Source organism: Callorhinus ursinus, unplaced genomic scaffold, assembly GCF_003265705.2.
Source record: "Callorhinus ursinus isolate GAN/ISIS: 27379988/994484 unplaced genomic scaffold, GSC_fseal_2.0 scaffold20, whole genome shotgun sequence".
NCBI lineage: Eukaryota > Metazoa > Chordata > Mammalia > Carnivora > Otariidae > Callorhinus > Callorhinus ursinus.
The window spans coordinates 31,203,618-31,230,109 of record NW_027397082.1 but is presented as its reverse complement, the minus strand read 5'-3'; the positions used below and the strand labels follow the sequence as shown (position 1 = coordinate 31,230,109).

The following is a 26,492-nucleotide window of genomic DNA, read 5'->3' as shown; positions in this document are numbered from 1 at the left end:
AGGGAGAGGCAGACTTCTCTGCTGAGCAGGGAGCCCAACACAGGGCTCGATCCCAGGACCCTGGGATCATGACCTGAGCCGAAGGCAGATGCTTAACGACTGAGCCACCCAGGCACCCCGACAATCTTTCAATATAAAACTTTTAATGGAGTCTTTCTAATGTCTAGAGAAGAACAGATAATAATCACAAATGTTAATAATATGCACCACTTTGCATCAACAGACTTTAATATTTTTCCATATTTGCTTCACAGGCACCAACTTCCCATTTTTTACCTTAACTCTAAATATTTTGGGTGAAGGCCTCTTTGTATATCTGTGTTTTTATTCTTACCTGGAAAGTATATATCTGCATGGATGTGTATGGGTGCTTATATATGTAGTATGAGATAGGAATGCTACTTTGTTTTTTTTCCCCACATGGGTAAGCTTTATTGTAAGTTCTTTTCCTCACTGACTCATGTGTATGAAAGTATGTATATATACATTTATGTGTTTTGTGAATATAAAATTAGGCTTACATGTAATTATGGATCAGTTTCTTGCCCCTGTATTTTGATTATCTGTATGCCAGTATTCCAATCTTAAGTACTGCAGATTTCAAATAAGTCTTACTAGGGCACGTTCCCATGTCTTCTCTTTAATAGTTAAATTGTTAGAAATATAAATGGGATAATAAAAGTTTATCAACCATTTTAAGCAACAGGATGAAAAAGACTTTTACCATTTCCATTGCTCAAAGTGTTAAAGCTCTCTTTACCTAGTCGGTAAGTTCTACCAGTTGACATTTTCAGTAGCCTCACATTTAAGTACCTGTATCATTGCCATGTCAGCATTAAGTATTAGGTTTCACCAAAAGGTATGAAAATGATATCTTAATTGTTCTTGTGACTCTTTGGACAACCAAGCATGAGATTGAACTTTTTTCATGTTTCCTAGTCATTTGTATCTTTTTAAGTTTCATTTTTGGTGAATTAACTGCTGCTTTTTGCTTTTTGTCCTTTACCGATGGCCTCAGCCATTTGTTGAATAATTGTTTCTTCTCTTTGTCTTCTTGTATTGTGTGTGGAATTTGTATATTGCAATGTATTCCAAATGATATTTTGACCATTTAACAATGAATTTGCTTCCATATGTAGCGTGTATATGATGAAGAGGTGGAGGAGCCGGTGCTCAAGGCTGAGACAGAAAAAGCAGAACAGGTACTTGCATTAAATCACTCTTCTGTTGAGTCTTGATTTAGAGAAAGAAAGTGGTGGAAATTTGTAACGTGGCTGGTGGGGGATTGTGGGCAGGAGGATGGTTACTGGAGGAAATGGGAAAGGCTGCTCCTGATAGCCCAAGAGTTGAACTCTTCAGTTTGTTTCTGAAATGTAGTATAGTGAGAAATATATAAAGTTTCTGAATTCTGGCTTCAGTAGAGCACAGGTCAGTGGAGATTTTCTGTAAAAGGCCAGATAGCAAATGTTTTAGGTTTGTCTGGCTACATCGGTCTCTGCCTCTTTTCCTTCTTTTTTCTCTTTCTCCTCCTTCCCCTCACCCCCTTAGGAAATGTAAAAACCATTCTTACCTTGAGGGCTATACAAAAGCAGGCCACAGACTGGGCTGTAGGTTGTTAGTTCTTTGAAGACCATGTTGCCCTGTTCTTTCATGACAGCTTGGATTCCTACCAAGTTGGGAATGACAGTGAGATGAATGCTGGTTTAGTCCACACACATTTGAGTGCCTCCTGTGTTCGTACAGAGGACACGGAATGTGCAGTGTGCATTTATTGACTGCTAAGATTGCAGGGAGCTGGTGACTTAAAGAATTTAAGGAGCTTATGATCTTGGTTGGGGCACTAGGGCATACTATGTCAGAACTGCTAACTGTTCTGGAAGTTCAGATGAGAAGAGCTCAGTGATGTAAGCAGGGACAACCTACAAGGATAAGATGTTAGCTAGGTGAAGAAAGAAGGGCCAGATTTTAAGGCCATTTCAGTGAGCGAATGCCAGCTGCTAAAGGTCAGTGTTGGGGGATGGACTATGTTAATGGAAGATACTAGTGGTTAGGCACGAAGAAGGAGAAGGGTGTGAGGGGTGGGTGCTCGAGGGCTTCATAAACCAGGCTAAGGAGTCTAGGGGCAGTAGTTTCTCTCCTTTTACCTTCTGTGGCTTCACACGTTCTAGATGCGTAATCATTTTTCCTGGGTGTTGCCACATCATGGACCAAAGCGTAGGTAAGACATTCTGGGCTTTCTAGCCCTCTGGCAGAAGTTGTACCCTTTGTCTCCCACTCTGGAAAGCCCTGGAATATAAGTTTATAATGGGAGTAGCCTTGGCTCAGCTCTCATTTATTGAGAAAATACACATCACTTGAAAAAGTTGGTACTTTATCAGTAGCTGTTGCTTAGATGAAGCTGTTAGGATAGGATGTTAGAAACCACCTACATTCTGCCTATTCTCAGCTTTTAAAAAAAGTTTTTTTTTTTAATGATCCTCAAATGATTTGCTAACCATTTAAATTTAAATACAGTGGTATATGGTTATACCAAGTCAGGTTCAATGTGAAGTGATGAGTGTGTAGTGTACTGTTTTTAAAAAGCTACTATGTATTTATTTCACAAACATGTTTTCACACACTTAGTGCACTATTAGCTATTTGACTGGAACCAAGCATACCAGAGTGGAAAAAAGATGCACCCAGAACAAAAAAGCCGCATTAGAAAGACTTCCATACTTGAGGTAGAAGTATAAGAAACTCATAGGGTTTTCCCTTTTACCCTCAAAACAGCAATGTTTGGTTTGGTTCTTTCTATAATTATGTATCAACTTCTGGAATATTTGTGAAGAGGGGAAATGACACTAAATTTTTTTTCAATATTTCTCACAACTGTTGACACAGTTGAGTGAGTGAGGGGACTGTCACTGGGAGCTGCTGTTGTAGGAAATGGAGGCCTGTGGAGTATTTTCAGCAGGTTGGTGATATGTACAGACATTCAAACCAAGAGAGGGTCAGTTCCATTTCTGACTTATCCTGTACATCATCCTGGAACAATGCCCCCACATATTTTGACCATTTAACAATGAATTTGCTTCCATATGTAGTGTATATATGATAAAGAGGTGGAGGAGCCGGTGCTCAGGGCTGAGACAGAAAAAGACCCTCTCTTGGTTTGAAATGAATTTATAAGATATCCATGAGTACTAGGTTTTAGTTTTTGTATTTTAACTAATTGAAAAATGACATCTCTGGCTGGAGTATTTCTTCTAAGTCTTAACTTCTGTAATTGTCCAAAGACCTATTAACCAAGGTTTGTGGGATCCAGTCATGATGAACCTGAAAGTCTAGGCCCTTCATTCCTCTAGTGGCCGGGGATTGATGTACATTTCACGGGCAGGGGATTTTTACATAGGTTACCTCGCTAAACCATCATACCAGAGTTGTGCTTTTGTTTCTGTAGATGGTGAACTGGGAACTCTGGGACCTTAGGTAGTTTGATCCATGTCCAGAAGGTGTCAAACTTGGGGTTTAAAACTTACTCCAAAGTCTGTTGAGGCATTCAGTAGAATCTGACTTTTGTTAACATTTTTAATTGATTTCTTTTGTTTTATTGTGTTTTATTAGGGTGGTATCAATATTTTGGAGATCCATGCTGAACAGTATTTTTTTGTAGGAGAAGACCCGGGAACAGAAAGAAGTAGATCTGATTCCTAAAGTCCAGGAGGCTGTGAACTATGGTTTACAAGTATTGGACAGTGCATTTGAGCAGCTGGATATAAAAGCAGGAAACTCAGACTCTGAAGAAGAAGATGCTAATGAACGGGTGGAACTGATTCTTGAACCGAAGGTAAAGACATTCAGTTCATATATTTATTGTAACACTTGCTGTGTTTTGGGTACTTTATTTGGGCACGGAATTAGTAAGACATGGACTTGACTTTTAGGAAGAGAGCGTGGCACTTAGCAGTCTTGTATTGACTCTGTTGGGAAGACTTGCTTTACCTGAACATTGGTACAAGGCAGCATGCCAGGGTAGGGGAGTACAAAGGTGCAGGGCATGGTTCCTACTCTCACAGTGCTTATTACAATATTACCAGCTGGTGGGAGAGAGGAGACATTTATATGAGTCCCCATCATAAGTGCTCTGAGAGAGAACTGACTTCTAGCTGGGGAAATGAGGGTACAGATCAGACTTGAATTGTGTTTTGAAGTATGAGGAGGCTCATAGGAGGGAGAGATTGTTGGGAAGCTGAAGTTCTGTAGCTTGCGCTAAGGGAGACTGCAGAAGTGTTGAAAGAATTAAAAAAAAAAGTATTGAAAGACATTGGGTTGCTTTCAGGTTTTGGCTAGGATGAGTAAAGCCGTTATGAGCATTCGTGAATAGACCGTTAGCCTTGAAAGTAGTTATGGCTTTACTACTACTTTCTCTCAGGTTTGTGGAGGGGACATTTGGGGCAGCACAGCCACGCAGAAGTAAACACAAAAGGTTGCTGTATTGCTTTTGAGAGAGAGTCCTTGTGACACACAAGTGCTTTATGAATTGAAACATGCCACAGGGGCGCCTGGGTGGCTCAGTCAGTGAAGCATCTGCCTCCGCTCAGGTCATGATCCCAGGGTCCTGGGATCGAGTCCTGCATCGGGATCCCTGCTCCGTGGGGAGCCTGCTTCTCCCTCTGCCTCTGCTTGCGGCTCCCCCTGCTTGTGCTCTCTCTCTCTCTGTTGGACAAATAAATAAATAAAATCTTAAAAAAAAAAATAAAACATGCCACAGAGCCAGGCTCTTCTGGTCATTTGTTTCACTGCTTGCTTCTCTTCCAGTTCAGGCTTCCGGTGTTGTACCATGTTGGGGCTGTTCCTTTTGCGCTGGTACACTCACTAGCTTGCCTTCCCGCTGTAGGGATTTAGCAGTCAGCCGTGGACCCTGGGCAAGGGTATTGCCTGAGCCACACTTGTTAGTTCCAGGTCCCACACCACTTTCTCTTCTACTAGAGGACGTGGGAAGGCCTTCCAAGTCACAGTTAGCCCAATTAGTACTTTCTTTTGTTTGTACTGAAATCAGTTGCTGTTGTATCTTTTTTTAAGTTTTATTTATTTATTTTTTAAAGATTTTATTTATTTGACAGAGAGATAGAGCACAAGTAGGCAGAGCAGCAGACAGAGGGAGGAGGGAGAAGCAGGCTTCCCGCTGAGCAGGGAGCCTGACGTGGGGCTCGATCCCAGGACGCTGGGATCATGACCTGAGCCGAAGGCAGACACGTAACCGACTGAGCCACCCAGGTGCCCCTGAGTTTTGTTTATTTATATAATCTCCACGCCCAGCGTGGGGCTCAGACTTACTACTTTGAGATCAGGAGTCGCACACTCTACCGACTGAGCCCCCCAGATGCCCCAGTTGCTGTGGTGTCTTTAACCTTTACATTAACCTTCCCAAATTCTCTGTTGTTGTGTTAAGCATCAGAATTGTTTTCTCCTGCACCTCCAACGCCTAATACAGAAGAGAGATGATGGCCAAATGCCCTACTTTGTAAAGGACAAATCAGTTTTTCTGTGGAGATGGGAGGTTGTCCTGGTTGGAGTGCTTTCTTGAACTTAAATTTTTAATACATGTGTGTTGGGTGGGACTTAGAAGTAGAGGATAGGAATGGAAGGATGTCCAACAGGTAGGCTCTTATGTACTGTGTCCTTCATTTCATTCTGTTGTTTTATTTTACCAATTTCATTTTTCTAAATTATACAGTGGGTGCTGCTGTGGGATATTATTCTTTTCTTCTTTGGGTCATTTTTTTTCTCCGAGACAGGTTCTCATCAGTCTTTTGGATGTGCCTTTAGTTCATTATGTTGACTGTAGATACTTGCAGAGTTGCCGTCTGTTTCTTCTCATGTAGCCCATGCTTTGGGTGCTCTCTCCAGCCTTCTCTTTGCTCCAATGCGGTGTGTGAAGGAATCCTTCTGTTGGTCCCCACCTGCTCCCACTCCCAAACCTGGACATACCCACCTGCCTCCCACAGTCCTGTAAAAGCATTTATTTCCTCAGTGTGCTTCTTTCCAAATTTAGGACTATTATTGATGATTCTCAAGATTGATTGGTTGAGTGGTTGATTTTCGCTCACCAGGGCTGCATTTTAGTGGAGGAAGGCAGGGCTAGGACTCATCAAAGCTGGCCAGAACTTTCCGTTTCTTTCCTTGGTCCTCCTTTTGAACATGTTACTATGAAGTTATGACCCTTATTGGATTGCTCCTGGTAAACTTTGTGCATGCCTTTGCTATTTTGAGTATTAACTAGGCACTTGAGAAGGGAGATTCTTTGTGAGTTAGCTTTTCTTTGCTATTTTTTACCTAAGGATTTGACTTTTTAAAAAGTCAGTGATTTTTTTTTTTTTTTTTTGGACTTTGAATCCTGCTGTGTTTCTTATTCTTCACTCTAATTATGTAACTTGTTTGGGACAGTCAGATGGAACAAGATGTCAAGTGGGAAACTTATTTTTCAATCTGATTATTTAATGGCGATTATCTTTCATTCTTTACAGGATCTATACATTGATCGTCCTTTACCTTATTTAATTGGGTCAAAGCTCTTCATGGAGCAGGAAGATGTAGGTCTCGGAGAGCTGTCTAGTGAAGGTATTCTTTTGCGCCAAATATTTTTGTTACTTTTAGGTTTATATCTTTTTACTCTAAAATAATTTCAAGCTTTACCTTAATGTTACCAGAATAGTACAAAGAACTCCTCTGTACCCTTCACTCAGGTTTACCAGTTGTTAACATTCCATCACATTTGTTTGATTTTTCTCTCTCTCTATATACATAATACTTTTTTTCTGAATCTGTTTGTGAGAGGCAAACATCATGTCTTGTTACTCCAAAATGTTTCTCTGTGTATTTTCTAAAATCAAGGACAGTCTCATATGTAGCCACAGTATATTATCAAAGTCAAAAAAAATTTTCCTGGACATAATTCTATTAGCTAATCCTCAGTCGTATTTCAAATTTTGCCAGTTGTCCCAGTTACGTCCTTTACAGGCTCTTTTCCCTCTGGTCTAGGCCCCAGTCTGGGATTACTCACTGCATTTACTTGTCAAATCTCTGGTCTTCTTTTAATCTGATATAATTTCTCAGCCTTTCTTTGCTCTTTATTTTTTTAAGATTTTATTTATTTATTTGACACAGAGAGAGAGAGCACAAGCAGGAGGAGAGGGAGAGGGAGAGGGAGAGGGAGAAGCAGGCCTCCCACGGAGCAGGGAGCCCGATGCGGGGCTCGATCCCAGGACCCTGGGATCATGAACTGAGCTGAAGGCAGACGCTTAACCAACTGAGCCAGCCAGGCGCCCCCTTTCTTTGCTTTTTATAGCTTTGACATTTTTGAAGAGTACAGGCCAGTTTTTTTCCTTGGTAATTACCTTTTTGTAGTTAATAAGTACCTCATGGGGAGATCCTTTAAGGCTATGTAAATGTTTTATTCTTCACTATAGTGAAGATACTTTTATTTCCAGTTAATATGTGTAGATACTTTTATCAAGATCTCTGTAATGCTGATGTATGGTGGTTTGTGATTTTGCGAAGGAACTAAGGATGTTTTATGACGAATATTGGCGATAACGCTTTTTCTTTCTTCTAACCAGAGGGGTCAGTGGGCAGTGATCGTGGCAGTATTGCAGACAGTGAAGAGAACGAGGAAGAGGTAAGGGCTGCTTGGTGTCTCTAGGTCATGGTGGGCAGGAACCTCAGGGTGTGTTTAGCAGGCTAAATAAATATTTGTTAATTAGCAGTCTCTTTTCACAAATTTTTAACAGTGATAGTAGCCATAACCTGAGGTTTTTCCCTTACGATTGAGTTTTTTCTGTCTTGTGTATAAAAGCAAGGAAAACGATTTTAATCTCTTTGACCATTCCCCTCCCTCCCACCTCCCCACTGGGCCCTCCTCCTACCAGTATATTTTGAGGGGGCAGCTCAAATATTTTGGTAGAATCTGACTGCAGTGCAGTCTTTGAATAAGTTCTATTTTGGAATAATTTTAGGGGAAAAGTCCATATTTAAAACTTGTTTATACTATAAAACCTAGACCAGAAGAATGCTCGAAGCATTCACTTACATTTTCACTTTGCTGATGGCTCTAGTATCTTCATATCTACACAGCGTGATTTGACTCCCTGCTCTCGGGCCTTGGGGTCTGTGGACCTTGACCATGGTTGTATCTGGGGTTGTTCCTTGAGACAAGTATTTGTTACTAATGTGTGAAGGGTAGTTCTTGAGTGTGGATCCCTAAAAGGAGACAATATTGTATGCTCCTCTCTTCTCTTCCTCGCCTCTTTCCACAGTCCTCCTCCCCTGCCCTCCTTCCGCTGGCCCTCCAGACAAAGCACCTAACAGTAGGAAATAAGCTTTTCCTAAATAATCTCGCCATAACTGATGGTCATTAGCTGAATCCTGTGCTTTTAGCATTTGATGCAACTCTTCACCTAATTGCTGGTGGGAAACACTGATGTTCCCCCTCTTGGGCCTGATTTGGTAATTACCCTAGTTAGAGGGAATATAGAGAGTGGAGTCCAAAATGTAAAATTACACAAACCAACTTGTGATAATTTAATGAATTAAATGTGCAACTATTACTTTAAATTCAGAGGTTAGCAATGATAGTGCAGATAGGTATGAGCAAATTATTAGAGATGTTTAAATTAGCCACAAAAATTACGTGTTAGCCTGAACAACTCTTGGTGATACTGCCAACTCTCTATCTGCACCTTGATACTCCAGGTGACCAGTAAGCAGTACAAAGAGACAGAGTGTAGATGTGCCCCAGAGACTTAGACCTGAAATCATTTCTGTGCTTGTGAGTAAATTCTGTATTAACAACAAAGCTTTTTTTTTTCCCCTAAAGGAGTCAGATGAAGATTTTGCTAATCATAGTGACAATGATCAAAATCGGGTGAGTCTCATGTACTAAAGTGACTTTGCTTTTAAATTTTAACCGAAGCATAGCATGTATACTAAATACATGCTGAATTTACTTTTTTGAGGAGAGCTGGGTGGGGGGATGGGTGAAATAGGTGAAGGGGATTGCACTGAGTAACATAAGGAATTGTTGAATCACTGTATTGTACACCTGAAACTAATGTAACACTGTATGTTAACTATACTGGAATTAAAACAATAAAAAATGGGGTGCCTGGGTGGCTCAGTTGTTAAGCGTCTGCCTTCGGCTCAGGTCATGATCCCAGGGTCCTGGGATGGAGCCCCGCATCGGGCTCCCTGCTCCGCGGGAAGCCTGCTTCTCCCTCTCCCACTCCCCCTGCTTGTGTTCCCTCTCTCGCTGTGTGTCTCTCTCTGTCAAATAAAATCTTAAAAAAAAAAAAACAAACAATAAAAAATTACTTAGAGTGACTTACGGGAGAGTAAGGATTTAGTCCTTATTTTTACAGCTAATTTTCCTTCAAGCATTTCATGTTTTTAAGTTAACTACTGCCTTGGGTTTTTTTTTTTTATTGTTGTTGGTTTTTTGTTTTTCTTTTTTCAGTTTTGCTTTATATTCTCATTTTTCTTAGAAAACAAAGAAGTGAAAAAAAAATTGGGAAACATAGCCTCTAAAAGAAGGCCCAGTTACTCAAGCTGAACTATTTCACATGAATCCCCCTCCCCTATTTTAAAATTTGAGATAAGATAGCAGTAAAGTTAAGGAACACGCAAAAGGTACAAATCTAATCCTACTGTGTTAGCATAGCAATCTTAATTTTTGTGTGCCCTTCTAAGGATGTATTGTTTTCCTAATATGCATCGTATAGGGGTCCTGGGTGGCTCAGTCGTTAAGCGTCTGCCTTCGGCTCAGGTCATGATCCCAGCATCCTGGGATCGAGTCCCGCATCTGGCTCCCTGCTCCGCGGGAAGCCTTCTTCTCCCTCTCCCACTCCCCCTGCTTGTGTTCCCTCTCTTGCTGTGTCTCTCTCCGTCAAATAAGTAAATAAAATCTTTAAAAAAAAAATGCATCATAAATTTTCTGCTATTTTATGTTAACGTTATTTTCTTACATTTTAAATCATTCGTAATTTTGTTTTGTGAACTCTTTTAAGTATAGTAATACAGTGATACTTTTCATAGTTTCTAAATTTATATGGGACATAGTTTATTTCCAGGATTTTATTTTTGAGATAATGCTGCATTCAGTATTCCCATACACAGAAATCCTTTGCTCATGTGAATGGTTTCCTTAGGAATGAAATGGTGTAGAATTAGAGTAAAGCCTCTTGATATTATTGTCTCATTGCTGATCATGCATAATGACTTTCTTATAATCTCATCAGCCCTGGGATCATGATTTTTGCTACCATAATAAACGTACAGTGGTATATTGAGATATCCCAATTTGCATTTCAGTTTCCTAGTTGGGAAATATTTTTTCACAAAAATTTTCAACTACCAAATAAAGGATTTCATACCTGTTGGTTGGCACTTGTATTTTCCCAGTTGTATTCACAGAGGCCATTTAAGAATTGGTCTTTAGAGGATATTTATTTTTCTATGGCACTTATTATTGAGATTGATAAATTCAGACTTAAAAAATACAGTATAGTGATTAAAAGCATTGGCCTAACCATTTACTTGTATTGTTAAAGATAGACTGGTTTTGTGCGCCCCAGTGAGCCTCAGGGTCCTAAGGATTAAAGTAGTTAATAAAGTGCTTTTAGAGGGATGGGGTGGCTGGGTGATGGACACTGGGGAGGGTATGTGCTATGGTGAGCGCTGTGAATTGTGTAAGACCAATGAATCACAGACCTGTACCCCTGAAACAAATAATACCTTGTATGTTAATAAAAAAAAATAAAGTGCTTTTAGCATAGTACCTCGCACAGTTTATACAAATCATACCTACCAGTGGCTGCTTTTATAAAAATTAGAACTTCACAGGTAAAGCTTAGTTTGAGCCCTCCAGTCCATATTATCCCACACTCTTTCAAAGGTAACTGGTGTTGTGATCTGGGGGGTGTAATAAGCGCTTTTCTTTGCTTTTTCAAATATATCTGTGTCCTTAGAAACAAGGTAGGTGTTTGGGTGTGGGGGCAGGGTATCATGCTTGGGTTTCTCATTCAGTGTTTGTTTCACTTGATGCCTTGGATGCTTCTGCAGTTGTTAACGGCTTATTCCTTTTAGTTATTAGTATTTTTATCAAGATGAGACGATGCTTATTTAGCTTATCATTTCTCCAGTGGTGGACATTTTACGTATTTCAGTGTTTGCTATTCTGCGTGTAGTATCTGCGCTGAAAATAAATCTTGCGTTGTTTGTTCCAGCACATTGATTGCTTTGAGACTTTCACGGCATCGTCATCCTCCTCCCCCTTGTTTGACAGGTGGTCACCGTTTTGCCTGTAGGCTAAGTGGCAGTAGTTTCTCTCTTTCAGCTTGTTGACCTTATCTCCTAGTTCTAACCTCTAGTTTATACTCCTAGCACACTGCACAAATGAGTGATGAAGAAGAGGATGATGATGGCTGTGACATTTTCGCAGACTCTGAGAAGGAGGAGGAAGATATTGAGGACATTGAAGAAAATGCTAGACCTGTAAGAAAGACTACAGTTAACTCTCTTGACAAGGTTTTAGAAATGGCACCAAGGACTCATTAGTTCTATTGTCATTTATTTTGTAACCGTCTCATTTTGCATTATATTTGTACATTTACACTTTTGAAAGTAATGGTTGAGTGTCACTAGTTGCCTTACGAGGACCACTTTTTCTTCCAATTGTTACAGTTTTACAAGTCAGATCATTCAGGTCTGTTCAGTTCCCTAATACTCCTCTCCTTTTCTCACCCTCATCTGGCTCTTCCAGGATTAAAGTGAAATATTTAAACAAAATTAAGCAAATAAGGAGCATCTTCTTCTGAAGGGAGTCCTGTTTCTCAAGTGATCTGTTTAGGGTGCATATGTTTAAATTCATTTAGTTAAATTTTTCATCAGTTCGATTCCTTTGCCTTTGTTTACATAATTTTGTTAGGTGTCCAAAGTAAACTACACTAGTTCGCGTGTTGCCAAAAAAAGTGATACTTTTGATCTTTTTTGCCTGTAGAAAAAAAGTAGGCCTACATCATTTGCCGATGAGCTGGCAGCTCGAATCAGAGGGGAGGCTACAAGCCAGGTGGAAGAGGGGCGAACAGGTACGTCATTAAGATGAGTTAACAGGGTTGAGGGGGGAGTGCAGGTCCCTCTGCTGGGCTTCACTGACAGCATATTTCCCAGTGTAATTTTACTGAGGCATGAGAGGCTTATTCTTTTTTTGGTTTATAGACTCTCTGATAACTACATTGTGGAACCCCCCAAGAAAAATGCATATATACATATATCTGTATCACATTTTATTTGCAGTTTCAGGGGATTAATAGATGCCCCAGAGAATCACAGGCCCCAGATTAGAAATCTCTCACTTATATTTACTTCTGTATTTTGCCTAAATACAAATGTACTATATAGTATATTCTAGTGACTGAACAGGATGGAATGATGTCAGAATAGTTCTTTCGGCTTGAGTGAGGTACTGACTGAAGTTTTAAGGTAGAGCTGAGACACAGAGTTGAATGTCTTGCTCTTAGCTTCAGAGCCCCAGGGATGACAAAAAGCATAGGGGCCCTGGGTGGCTCAGTCAGTTAAGCATCTGACTTTGGCTCAGGTCATGATCCCAGGGTCCTGGGATCGAGCCCCTCATCGGGCTCCTTGCTCTGCAGGGAGCCTGTTTCTCCCTCTCCTCCCCGCTTGTACTCTCTCACTGTCTCTCCTTCTCTCTCGCAAATAAAATCTTCAAAAAAATATTAAGGGTAGACTCTGTATGGTTAAAACTGTGAAATACTCTCCAAGCCTTGTCCCCAGGAGAAGCAAAACCTCAGAAGACATTGAAGGAGAAGAAGGAAAGGAAAACTCCCTCAGATGGTAAGCCTTTCCCCTCCATTCTGTTACTTTAGGAGGCTCTTGATTCAGGAATATCACTTTCGTTAATTCATAGAATTCTACTTTAAATGCCGACAAATGGGATCTCTCTGTATTCTCATTTCCAAAGCTTTTAAAAGTATGCTTTGGGATGCTGGGAGGAGAGTTGGGTGTGCAGTCAGAATGCTGTAAAGATTTGAATTACTAACTTTTATAACAATCTTTAGCTGTCTTTCTAGAATTCTCTGAAGATATAGAAACTAGGGATATCTAGCATTTGTTTTCAATAAAGAATGTATCAGAGCCTTTCATATTTAACAGTAACATCCATCACATTCCTACTTGTAAGTGTGTCAATCTACAGACCTTTGTTCAGTCTGCCCTCCTTCTCCCAAATTTTTGGTGGGATAGGTCTTAAAGGCAATTGAACCAGGTACTTGCTTCCAGAGAAACATCTAGATGAAAGGGATCACCTACAGAATTCACCTTGCTTCAGACATTCACAGAGTTAAGGGTGGGAACCCAGAGAGCCTTTTAAGGGATTCATTGAACTGTTTAATGAATTTTGTTTGAAATTCCTGGGACTGCTGGCCCTCAAGTACTCCTTGTTACATATGGTTAGATACACTCCATGCCAGTCTTGGAGATGTTGTAAAGGCTAACCCTGGAAATTTGAGTTCCAAACCCATCTTTAAGTCTCCCTCTAAAACATTTCCCTTTCTGCTTGTTAGATGAAGAGGACAATTTATTCGGACCCCCCAAGCTGACCGATGAAGATTTCTCCCCATTTGGCTCTCGAGGTGGCCTGTTCAGTGGGGGGAAGGGACTTTTCGATGATGAGGATGAGGAGGTGAGTCTATGGTAATCCACGAAGATCCCTCTAGTTGTGTCATGGGTCCACAATTAGTAGGGAAAAAATGGCTTCTTAGTGGCAAGTTGCTTTTACTTTCCCATATTTTGGGAGATTTTGAACTAAGGATCACAAAGAGAAAATACTGTATCCTGATGCCCTTTGTTAGGTGGAGAGAGGATGTGAGAGTATTTATAGTGAATAATTTACTTGATCAGGCGGTCGTTTCTTACTTTATCTGTTGTCTTCTTCCATGTTTGTAATTCCTGGATAGGTGTAAACTATTTAAAGGTCTGATTTTGCCATAGTTTTCACTTTGGAACTACATTTCTGGCAGAACAGTAAATATGGATCTTTAAACTTTACAAGGTACTTTTTTTTAGAAATCCTCAAATGCAGCTACATTTTCCTTTGCTTTTTTGAAATTTCGTGTCCTGTACTTTATTGCAACTAGAGTGACCTCTTCACAGAAGCCCCTCAGGATCGGGAAGCTCGAACCTCTATTAATGCAGGTAAGTTTGGATTGAGGCTGACTCTTCTTGTTCGCAAACAGAATTCCAGAACTGCTTACTTCTCAGTAGGGGATGGAACCCCTGTTCCCAAGCCTTGCTTCTTTGTTAGGCAGGAAGCTGTTTTGCTCCCTTGGTCTAGTTAAGAGCAGCTCATTTTCTCTGATTCATGTCTTGGAAAAGACAAATACCATCTGTAAACCCACATCACAGTTTTGTCTCTTTTTTTAAATTTTTTATTTTTTTAAACATTTTTAGTTTACATTTAATTAATTAACATACTTACTGATTTCAGAGGTACAGGCCTGTGATTCATCAGTCTTACATAATACCCAGTGCTCATTACATCACATGCCCTCCTTTGTCTCTTTCTTAATAGAGAATTCATTAAAAGTCAAACAGGAAAAGTACTCTGTAGCCGTGTTGAGGATGTTTTAATTTAATCATGTTTAACTCAAAAAAGCACTTTCAGAATTCTGCATATAAATTGAAGGCCAGTAATTCCATAGTCTGGTGTGAATCAGAATCATCTGTGGAGCACACACGAAAAAGGAAAAAAAAAACTTGACAAATTTTATTCCATTTAGGTATGTGGTAGTTCTTGGGATTTGGGAATTAGTTAATTGAAGTGAGCGGTCTCCTTGGACCACCAGTCATCAGATTTTGGACTTGCTGTGATGCTGGCTGGCTTGGTGTCCTGCCATTCCTGCACTGTATTTCTTGGCATCAGTGGATGCTACTTTCCCTCCTTACTGTTACTGTCTTCATTTTTGTTGTTGGTATTTCACATTTTTTGCTGTTTGCTTCTACTTGTTTGTTCTCCAGGTGGAATGCGTAGAGCCACAACTGTTGAGGAGCCCTGCTGGCTCTGCCTTTTCCTTCCCTTCTGTGCTTTACCCCTTCCTTGGCCTCTCCAGCCCACCCCCCAGTGCTACTGTTTGACTGGACTCAGAGGAATCGTTCATGGAAATCACAGCTTAGATTATATTAGTACCAAGAAAAAAGTACTGAGGGTAGAGAGAAGACCAAGCTAAAGCTAAGGAGTTTTAAAATGGCTCTTTTAGGAAAAAGTAGCTTTAAAAGGTCTCCGATTAGCTATGTATTGTGTTGTACATATTTCAGTAAGGTACATTTAACAAGAAAAGTCATCTTTTCTGAAGTGGTTATTTTTTTCTTTTTCGTTTTTAGTATCTTCATCCTCCAAACCTGGAAAGAAAATCCCAGCGGGAGCTGTTTCTGTATTTTTAGGTATCATGACTTAGGGTTTGTTATTTTAAAAACCAAATAAGTACTGTTTTGTCATTTTTTAAATTGTCATCTAAGTGCCCGCTGAGAGTAGGAGGAGCTCCAGAGGGCAGCGAATGCCTACGGGGAGAGCTCATTGACTGGTGTTAGTTCATACTCTGTTAGAAGTTAGTGGTCTCGGACTTTCTTGTGTTTTAGTGACCGGGTGATTGGCATCGTAGGATGTTCTGTAGCAGTACAGGATGGGGATTACTGGGTCCTGTTAATGTGTTTTGTGGATGGACTGAAACTAAATGTTCTTGATGGGTGGTCCTTTTTTTTTTTTTTTCCTGTAAAGTCAGGAGACCTACCCACACTGGCTCATAGCTGTGGCTGTTCTGTCCCTCCACCCACAGGGGACACTGATGTGTTTGGTGCCACCTCTGTCCCATCACTGAAGGAGCCCCAGAAGCCCAAGGAGCCACAGAAGCCTGAACAGCCCACTCCAGGGAAAAGCCCGTACCCTCCAGCACCTGCTGGCCTCTTTGATGATGAGGATGACGATGACTTTTTTACGGCATCCTGCAGCAAACCTTCCAAAACAGGTACCTGTTCCAGCCTCTTTTTCTGGGAATTGAGCCCAGGAGAGAATGTTGACCTGAAAAGGACATAAAGCTTGTCAAGTTCTCTTTGTCTTCCAGTAACAGGATCCTTCCTCAAGCATTCCCGTCGTAGAGTGTCATCTCGGCTTCCGTAGTCATAGTGCCTTAGAGATCTCTGTTTTCTGAACCCATCTTTCCTGCTTTTGGAAACTAATTACTACGATTATCTGCCCTGTGGAGAGCTAAAATCTGTTCCCCTGTAATACCTGCTAAAGATTTCTGATTGTGATGTTTGGAGTTACCGAGGAAGTTTTAATCACACTTTCTTCTGGCAACGCTTAGTAAATCATATGAGCAGAATGCCACTGTTAGCTGTTCAGTTCCCAGCTTCTCTTCTCTGTGCCAGAAAGCCCACATAGCCTTGGCCTTTCTTATATGGCAGGGTTTTCAGCCCCTTGGCCACTTTGGCACTCTCCTTTCTTCTCCCCTCAAATTTAAGCCCATATGTTCATGAAGTCACTCTTCTTAAATTAGTTGTTCGTTTCTGTGCCGGAGGACTCTCCTGGGACTCTTGTTAGAATGCAGACTGAGATTCCCTGGCGGTTGTGGGGAGGGGCCTGTGACTGTGCATTTCTAACAGCCTCCCTGGTGGTCAGAGATGGCTGGTCTGTGGAAAAACACTTGGTGTTTTAGATAGACTACTAGGTGCACACAATTTCCAGCGACAGGAGAAGAGGACTCTTCGGAAGACTAGATGGACCAGGATTCAGTGAGAAGCTCCTTTTCCAGTGCTAAATGTGAGAAGTAAGGATAGAAGCAGAAACCCAAGGGAAATCATCACCTAGTTATTTTAGAAAGCATGCAAATGGACGCATAAAGCACTCAGATCTAGGCCAACTGAAATGACAGCGAATAAAGGTGGTGGTGCCTCTCTTGGCCTGGGAGGCCCCTTGCCTAGTGGGTACTGGTGGGGACTGATTTAGAATCAGATACATTGACAGCTGCTGCTGTCCTGGGTTGCTCACAAGTTGGCGTCCTCCTTTCAGTGACACACACCTCATTCCCCACGGCAGTGCTCATGGTAGTAAAAGGCCAGAAGCTGCCCTGCTCTTCCTCATTAGGGTCAGTTATGGTCTCTTGTTCAGTGGAATTTGGTGAAGTGTTACAAAGGATGAAGTCGATGTATGTTGACTTGAGAAAGATTCTCTAGGTACATTAAGTGAAAAACATAAATCATATAAATATTATTAGAATTATGTTACCATTTATAGCCTTATTTGTGAATCACCCAAGTGAGAATGTCAGTATATCTTTTGGGGGAATTAGATATGTGTGTATTAAACTGTTCCTGAAAGCGGTTTTGTTTGGGTGGGCAGGTGGAGTTATGGGGGAGATCTCAGTATTTGCTTTTCTGTGTCTCTGTAGTTTGACTTCTAATTTTTATTTATTACTTTTTAAAAAAGATTTTTAAGTAATCTCTATACCTAACATGGGGCTTGAACTCACAGCCCTGAGATCAAGAGTCACATACTCTACTGACTGAGCCACCCAGTCACCCCAGTAGTTTTACTTTTTTTTTTTTCTGATTTTGTGTTTTTGTTTTTTTTTTGGTCCAGGTTTCACGTATTCAGCTTTATTTTTTTTTAATTTTTTATTGTTAATCACCATACATTACATCATTAGTTTTTGATGCAGTGTTCCATGATTCATTGTGCATAACACCCAGTGCCCCACGCAGAATGTGCCCTCTTTAATACCCATCACCAGGCTAACCCATCCCCCCACTCCCATCCCCTCTAGAACCCTCAGTTTGTTTTTCAGAGTCCATTGTCTCTCATGGTTCGTCTCCCCCTCTGACTTACTCCCCTTCATTCTTCCCCTCCTGCTATCTTCTTTTTCTTTTTTCTTAACATATGTTGCATTATTTGTTTCAGAAGTACAGATCTGTGATTCAACAGTCTTGCACAATTCACAGCGCTCACCATAGCACATACCCTCCCCAATGTCTATCACCCAGCCACCCCATCCCTCCCACCCCCCACCACTCCAGCAACCCTCAGTTTGTTTCCTGAGATTAAGAATTCCTCATATCAGTGAGGTCATATGATACATGTCTTTCTCTGATTGACTTATTTCAGTCAGTATAACACCCTCCAGTTCCATCCACGTCGTTGCAAATGGCAAGATAGTAGTTTGACTTTTTAAAAGGAGGAGCCAATCCTCACTTCTCAGATTCCTAGGGTGGTTGCTTCTTAAATGATCTTTCTTTCTTTGGTCTCTATTTACCTTTGATGCCAGTCCAAGCTAGTCTAAGCTTAGGACTCTGCTGCTTGGATGAGTGTGTGAGCCAGGTGGTCCTGTGTTTCATTTGAGCTGCTCTTGTGTTCTTTGAAAAATTCTAACTTAATACTGTTTCATAACTAATCAAAAAATAATATTCTTTTTCTATTCCTTGGGGGGGGGAAGAATTTTTTAATGCATGAATTTAGTGGTGGGAGTTTTGAGTTTAGTATCCTAAATTTTCTGCTGTGGTATCTTTTCTAAAGACAAAGTCAAATCCACTGCCAATATCTTTGATGATGAGGAAGGAGATCTGTTCCAAGAAAAAGCAGCTGGTTTGCCAGAAGCCACTGTGAATCAGACGGATGAAAATAAAGCAAGGGCAGAGAAAAAGGTGAGCAGGAAGGAAACTTAACATAGTGAAGTCTTGTTAAGTGTTGATTTGGGGCATCTTGTTAATTTGTCTGGAACCCAGAGGGAAGTGGTGTTTCCTTTCAGGTGTATGGTGAAGAACTTTAATCAAGCAAGGTGAAAGAAGAATACAGTGAACACCCAAATACCTACCACCTAGATGGAGCAGTTGTTGGCTTTTGCCTTGCTTAGTGGTTTTTACCTTCATTGGTGATCTGTTCCTGAACCAGTTATCATGTTAAGGGGTACAAAAGAATGTTTTTCCAGTTCTTTCATTTCTTCTACATTAGCTAACATTCTTCCAAACAGAACCAAAGAGCTTTCTTTTCTCTTTCTTTCCTGCTTTTGAAGTTACCACCATAGGATCATGGATTCTCTGTTCAACCTCTTATAAACCATTAGCACCGTTTTTGTTTGTTTGTTTGTTTTCATTGAAGCTGTATTTAGCCAGCAGGATGCATCTGCGTCGGCACTGGAGCTCTTCTGGCTGCTCTCCCTTTCCCTGGTATCCTGCATAGCTTCAGCCACTCTTTTTCTCTCTCTCTCTTTTTTAAGTTTGTTTACTTATTTAAAGATTATTTTATAGAGAGAGCCTGTTCACACATGAGCATGAGGGGGTGGGGCAGAGGGAGAAGGAGAGAGAGAATCTCAAGTAGACACCCCCTAAGCATGGAGCCTGACACAGGGCTTGATCCCAGGACCCTGAGATCATGACCTGAGCCCAAATCAAGAGCTGGATGCTTAACTGACTGAGCCACCCAGGCTCCCCTAATTATTTATTTAGTAATTTTTATACCTGGTATGGGGCTCGAACTCATGACCCTGAGATCAAGAGTTGCGTGCTCTTCCAATTGAGCCAGCCAGGTGCCCTGATCATCCTCTTTCTAAAGAACCTCTTGTGTGTCCTTTCTATGAAACTCTGACCATGGGCACCTGGGTGGCTCAGTTGTTAAGCGTCTGCCTTCGGCTCAGGTCATGATCCCAGGGTCCTGGGATCGAGTCCCACATGGGGCTCCCTGCTCAGTGGGAAGCCTGCTTCTCCCTCTCCCACTCCCCCTGCTTGTGTTCCCTCTCTCGCTGTCTCTCTGTCAAATAAATAAATAAAATCTTAAAAAACCCTGACCTTCCCACTGCCAGCCACCTATGTCCCAGCATTCAGAACCTGGCAGGCTCCTAGGGGTAGCTCACCTTCCTGTGCTGGCTCCAGGTATACACGTCCCATTTGCGTAGAATACCCTGATCCACCAGATGTGCCCTCTGGCTTAACTTGTTTTTCTCTTCTCATGCGGTTCCCTCTGCCTGGAGTTTCCTTGTTTGTACCATCTCCTGTGTCCAGGCGTTGTCTGTCCTGAGAAATTTACTTTATCGATGAACTATTTCTTTCTTCTTTCCTAACTTATACCAGTTTTTAAATTCTTTCTTAGGATTCTTCTTTTGCATCAATGTTTTGTACACATTTAAGGTCCACGGCATCTTTATTCCCCTGGCACATGGCCTGCTGCCTTATCCTAGCAGAGACTCAGTCTGTTTTCCAAATGAATGTTTGAATAAACCCTTATTTCCAGTTATCTTGGTTGTTAACCCTCAGTTTTTTGTTTTTGTTTTTTCTTCCCAACAAAGATTACCCTTCCTTCCAGCAAAAATCCCAAACTCTTGCAAGAAACAAAAGCTCAGAAAGGTTTATTTTCAGATGAAGAGGACTCTGAGGTAAGGAATTCTCTTTCTTAGTTCTGGGAACTAGTCCTTGGATATGACAAAATATTTCTAAATCAGGGTTTTTCAGTAGAGGTACAAGACCTTTTATTAAATACTTCTTTTTTTGAAATTAATGTTTTGAGAACACATGTGCTTAGAAAGCTGTATGTGTAGTAATATTTTCATGTTGGGTTTGAATCCAGTGCATCTCCTGGGAGAAAAATACTCTCTCAGGATGCTCAGATTTGAGGCTCTTTGTTGATCCACAATGCAGTGAGGTGCTTGTACCAGAACAGAAATCAACACGCTGTTTCCTTTTTCAGCAGTCTCATTGAATAATGGGCTTAGTGCCGTATGGGATGTATTCTGGCATAGCCTTTTATCTTGTGGCCAGTAACGGTTTGTGGGCTGGCGGTGCTTGCAGACAGCCACGGTCCTTGGAGGTTCCTGTCTGGAAGCATCTTTCCAGTGGGACAGCACCTCTCTCAGAAGTGTCACTGCTTTATCTGACTCTCCCAGGCTGAGGTCCTTTCAGAATTGATCTCAGGTTGGGCCTTTAGGGGATCAGAGACCTGTCTGAGAATATAACAGGCAGTCAGAAATCTCCTTCACAGAAAAATATATGGACATGGCAGAAATTTACATGTAATTTCAAGAAATTGTGAACTCTGGATTAAGCTTTTTTGGTTACTTTGCACTAACAGCCAGGATGGACGTACAACTCTTTGGAAGTGGAGTGATTGCCATTGATGTAAATAAAACCCGTGAGGCTTATATTTCATTGACGGCCAGTGTACAGAAGATAGGAATTAACCCAACTCCAGTTAAGCCAAACTCCTGGACACATGAGCACAGCATGGTGGGGCCTCGCACTCTGGTCTCATCCCACGCTCCTGGCTTCCTCATCCTCAAGCACACCCGCACTGACTCCTGCCTTCTGGGAGTGCTCTTCCCAGAATCTGGATGCCTTGCTTCCTTTTTACAGTTTCTTTGAGGCTTCCCCTGACGATCCTTTGCATGACTGCCAGCCCGCTAGCACTCGCCACACTGCACTCCTTGCCTTCTCTTCTGCTCTGTTGTTCCCCACGATATGTGTTGCCATGTGACTTTTCATGTGTACTTGTTCATTATCTGCGTCCCAACTAGAATAAGCTCCGTGAGGGCAGGACGTTTTGTTTCCTCCTCATACCTCTAACACTTAGGCTAGTGCTTGGCACTTAATAAGCCAATAACAGTTGTTGACTACATGAAAAAAAAATGTGATCAATTTCAGTGACTTAAAAGGTGTTTCAGTACCATGTTACTGTGAAATAAATCACTCCCGAACTTAGTGGCTTCAAACACCAGTAAGTTTTATTATCTCTTATGATTCTAGAACTGGACTGGGTTCAGCCAGGCACTTGTCAGTTACGGTCTGTCCTGTGGTTCTAGTCTGAAGGTGGCTGGGCTGAGAATCCTCTCACTCCAGTGTCCGGTAGCTGGATGGAAAGACTCAAATAGCTGGGGCTTTGGGGGCACCCCTCTCCATCTTTTTGCCGTCTCCCAGCATGGCAGCTGCAGGGAAGGTGGGTTCTTGAAGCAGGGCTTCAACGTGAGATTCCCCAGAGAGCTGTGCAGAGGCTATATTGCGTTTGTAACGTAGCCTCGGAAGTCATCATGGTCGAGGTAGTCCCAGAGGCCTGCCAAGATTCCAGGGCAGGGATGCAGACTCTACTTCTTGATGGTGGGAGTGTATAAGAATTTGCAGACAGATTTCACAGCCACCACCAAAGGCTTTGTCCTGTGTGCATTGTCCTAGATTGTTTTTATTGGATGCTGTCGGGGTGCTTAGGCAAGGAAAAGTGAAACAAATCTTTCTGTAAGTGAAATCTTGCCAGTGTGTAAAATGCAGAGAGGCATGGGAGCCCGTAGCTCCCTCTATGTGGCCTCTTTACCTCAGCGGACCCCTGGGACTCCATGGGGTCCCGGCGAATCCACTGGGCTGAGAAGCGCTCTTCTCAGTTAATGAATTCATTAGGTCTGTGTTTGAGAGTAGGCACTGATGCCATAATAGGAAGAAATTATCCAGAGAGGTCTCAGTAACTGTGTTCCTGTCCTATTTAATTGTCTGGCCCTTGGCTATTGACATTTCTGTCCTAAGGGAATAGGTGTCCTATTTTTATGTTTCTAGTTCATGCAGTTCAATTTGCATTATAGGCTGACACTCTCGCATTTTTAGTTTCTTCAGAGTCTGCTAGATCTTTTGCAACATCTCTTAGCTACAGTTCAGATAGAATACCAGATGTTTTAAATAAAATCCGAATTCACATTTATTTGGAAGAAATAGTATCATACTTTTATAAGGGGAGAGGAGGAGGGTCTTAGTAAATAAAACAGAGTCATAGATGCAGTAATTTGAGAATCCAGGCTCTACTTCCATTATTCAATCTGTTTAATTCCGATTCTTTGGACAAAAAAAGGAAGTTACTCTTACTTTTTAGCATGATAAGAGATCTATTGGAAAATGTCCACGTGGGAGTTTACAAACCTCAGAGTTCCAGTGAAGCCACCTGGAGTTCCACGTGGGCCTCTTCCTTCTCACACGTGGATGTCCGTGCTGCACCCGCTAGGACAAACTGACGAGTCTTCTCAGCCAGCTTCCCTCTCACAAAGAGACCTAGACTCATGCAGCCATCATGTCATAGTCTTCAATGTTTTATATTTAACTGATACTTTAAAAGCTAATCTGTCATGTTAACCACAAACTTTAATCTTGATCCAACAGGATTTGTTTTCCTCTCAAAATGTGAATAAGTCAAAAGATGCATCTCTCCTGCCTAGCAAACTCCCCACATCGGTCTCACTTTTTGATGACGAAGATGAAGAGGTAAACAGTGTTATTGCAGTGCAAGATAAATAAGTTTTTGATGAGTAGAAAACCATTGCTGATTAGCTTTATAGTCAGAGGTGCATATAGTAGAACAAGGTAATGAGAGGCAGTTAAACTACCTGATGCTTATATAACAAAAATATTTTAGTTTTTTTCTCTGACTTCTTCCTTGACTCCTAGCTGTACAATGGGCAGGATATTAAATTATTGTTATTTTTTTAAAGATTTTATTTATTTGAGAGAGAGAGAAAGAGGGAGCACAAGCGGCAGGAGAGGGAGAAGCAGATTCCTGGCTGAGCAGGAGCCCACTGTGGGGCTCGATATCAGGACCCTGGATCATGACCTGAGCTGAAGGCAGACACTTAACCGACTGAGCCACCCAGGTGCCCCATGGACATTAGATTCTTGACCCAGCTCTTATGGAAGGCTTTGTAGAGGTCATTTTAAAAATCTGCCTTTAAGAAATACATCTCGGAGGATGGATCTTTATTATGCCCAATGACCTATAAGAATGTCTTGGATAAAGTGCAAATAGAAGACAGCCACGTCCTCACCTTGTTTTTCTTTCCTACCCTGGATGAGAGAGCAAAGTGGGGGAAGGAAATAAGAGAGAAGACAAACCAAACCTTTCCTCTTATGCAGTACTGTTCAGTGGCCAAGCTCATGGGCTTTGGCACCAGACCCCTGCATTCACTTGCAAATCAGGGACCTTGGGCAAATAACTTAAACTTCCCAAATCTTACATGGCTTAATAGGATGTAGAGTCATTGTGATAGCTGGAACAACTCATGTACAGCTCTTGGCACTGTGCCTGGCACATAGTAAGTGCATAGGAAATGTTCACTGTTGTCATTAGAATCTCCATCAGATACCAGTTCATTTTTCTCATGGCCTTTCCTACCTTCCCACACTTTGCTTAAAGGCTCCTTTTATCGAAACTTTACATTTCAGGACTATTCACCTGCTGTAGTATATTGTTAAGAGTGTTTTTCTGTCTAACTTGGTTGGGTTCAGGCCCTCTTATGATTTTGTTTCTATTACCTTAATGAAAATAATAGATAACTTTTGGAATGCTTGACTATACACAAATCAAAATATGACATTGAACCTATGAGAATCAGCTCTTTAGTAGGCCAGTGATTTTATTTAGTAAACTATTGCTTATGTTTGTATGTCTCTTTAAAACTAACCAGAAAACACAAGTCATTCCTTCCCTCTGTCCCAGGTGTGTGTATTTTGTAGGTGAGAGAGAGTGGAGAAAGCTCCCAATTTCTCTCTCTTAATTCATTGCTTTGGTTTCTAAGACATAGAAAGGTGTGCAAGTTGTTGGCTGTCACACAGGCTGGACTGCTCTTGCTGATGTGCATGGAGGGCCCACCCACAGCAGGCCTGAGTGGGGCCAGGTTTCCTCTTACTTCTGTGACCTTGGCCTCCCGCTCCCTCCCACGTGTTTTGCTTTTGAGTTCCATGTGGTCTGTTTCCCTTCTGTGGAGGGAGAATACAGTTAGAGAAGATTATAGACTATTGTCTTAGGGTTCTACGTAAGAGAAGTGGAATTTACCGACATTTTGTGATTTTTTTTTCCCCTTAAGGTATTGTATATATTCTGTACTTGACCAGAGACTTATTCTTTAACAATTTGACGTGGAAGATTGTCTTATTTTTCATTTTATGCATATGAAGTTGTCATACTCTTCTGCCATTTGTTTTTCTAGGATAATCTTTTTGGTGCAACAGCTGCTAAGAAGCAGTCATTATCTCTTCTAACTCAGAGCCAAGAAAAAGCAAAACCATCTGAGCCCTCCAGAAAGAAAGCATCTACCTTGTTCAGCAGTGATGAGGAGGTGGGTTGAAAATTTCTCCTGGAGAAGAGCAAGAGGTTGTTTGATGGGATTTAAGAGTTACAACTATTCTAAACATTTTCTTTTTTCTACCTAATGTTTTATATCTGGTGAAATTTAGTCCCCGAAGACTATGTTCACAAAACTTTTTTTTTTTTTTCTGGAAGAAGGATATTTAGTATAGTATATTAACTTAAAGATTAATGTTTTCAGAACGGTTGAGAATAAAATAAGTATGCCTCTCAAATTATAATATATGCCAATTCAAATGAGTTAGGACTATATTGTTAAATGATTATTAATAGTTTCATTAGTCAAGAACTGTAGCTAGACATGGTAGAAATATCCTGTGCAAGTTTAACTCCTTTTTTTTGAGTCTTAACATAAATATTTTTATTTGCTATCTAGATGCAAATTAGCAGAACTAATAGTGAATATGGTTTAGCTGCTGATCTAATTGTACAGAAAAAGACCTTAAATATGATGACATTACAAACCCTGAGCATTAAAATCTTCCTGCTTTAAAATAATTGTTTTTCTTTATTTTAACATTGTAGGCAAGTTATGAAGGCATGATGTGGATGGAGATATTGTAGACATATTAATGTTTTTTTATTGGAAACAACTTACAATGATACAACATAATTTGCTTTTTATATTCAAACGTTTGAATTTTTGATGGATTTTCCATTTTTTTTCTTTCTAACATTGTTAGTGGTAGTTCTCCCTTGCCTACAATGTTAAAATAAAGAAAAACAGTTATTTTAATGCAGGAATAATATTTAGGGAAATTTACTTCCAGGTTCCTTAGTCTGAATTACCACAGGATTTTAATATATATTTTATATTTTAAGGACCAGTGGAATATTACTGATTCACAGACGAACTCAGCATCTGAAAATAGGTCTAAACTTAGGGACTCTGGCGCCACTCAGGAGCAGGAGGCCAAGGCTGTGCAAAAGACCAGTCTCTTTGAGGAGGATGATGAAGATGATCTGTTTGCTGTTGCTAAAGACAGGTGAGACAGTCATTGTGAAAAATCACTTAACCAGTGTCTGTGGTAATAAGTAAAGGTATTTGATTCGTAAGATGTCAGTTACTTGGGGTGACGTGATAATCATTCCTTACTTAGTAGTCATATGAGGGAGAACGTCTTTGATTTTCACTTGTAAGATATTTCTTCCCCCCAATGCTGGGAAATGTTTTTCTTCGTGGATTTATCTAATTTCTTCTACTTATATTTTTCTTTGCTAGGGATTTTTAAGTGCAGTTTGTTACCTTTTTGGTTTTTCTTCTGGGATACCCTATAGAACATAAAGTTTGGTT

The 26,492-nt window shown here is 40.9% G+C and overlaps 1 protein-coding gene across 5 annotated transcripts in view; it reads left to right on the top strand.

The window, feature by feature from the left end:
- LOC112830562 (WASH complex subunit 2-like) overlaps positions 1-26,492 on the top strand; it is a 51,542-nt gene that overhangs the window by 5,343 nt on the left and 19,707 nt on the right. For 2 of the 5 annotated variants that reach the window (XM_025880464.2, XM_025880462.2), the window contains exons 4-20: positions 1,140-1,202; positions 3,656-3,829; positions 6,510-6,603; positions 7,602-7,660; positions 8,858-8,905; positions 11,419-11,529; positions 12,035-12,122; positions 12,817-12,888; positions 13,617-13,735; positions 14,190-14,247; positions 15,433-15,492; positions 15,885-16,073; positions 18,617-18,744; positions 20,382-20,468; positions 23,221-23,322; positions 25,041-25,169; positions 26,021-26,184. In XM_025880464.2, coding sequence (XP_025736249.1) covers positions 1,140-1,202; positions 3,656-3,829; positions 6,510-6,603; positions 7,602-7,660; positions 8,858-8,905; positions 11,419-11,529; positions 12,035-12,122; positions 12,817-12,888; positions 13,617-13,735; positions 14,190-14,247; positions 15,433-15,492; positions 15,885-16,073; positions 18,617-18,744; positions 20,382-20,468; positions 23,221-23,322; positions 25,041-25,169; positions 26,021-26,184 — 1,745 coding nt within the window. Of the gene's footprint in view, positions 1-1,139; positions 1,203-3,655; positions 3,830-6,509; positions 6,604-7,601; positions 7,661-8,857; positions 8,906-11,418; positions 11,530-12,034; positions 12,123-12,816; positions 12,889-13,616; positions 13,736-14,189; positions 14,248-15,432; positions 15,493-15,884; positions 16,074-18,616; positions 18,745-20,381; positions 20,469-23,220; positions 23,323-25,040; positions 25,170-26,020; positions 26,185-26,492 lie in introns of those variants that run through there. The other 3 variants (XM_025880463.2, XM_073904494.1, XM_073904495.1) reach the window with 3 other exon arrangements.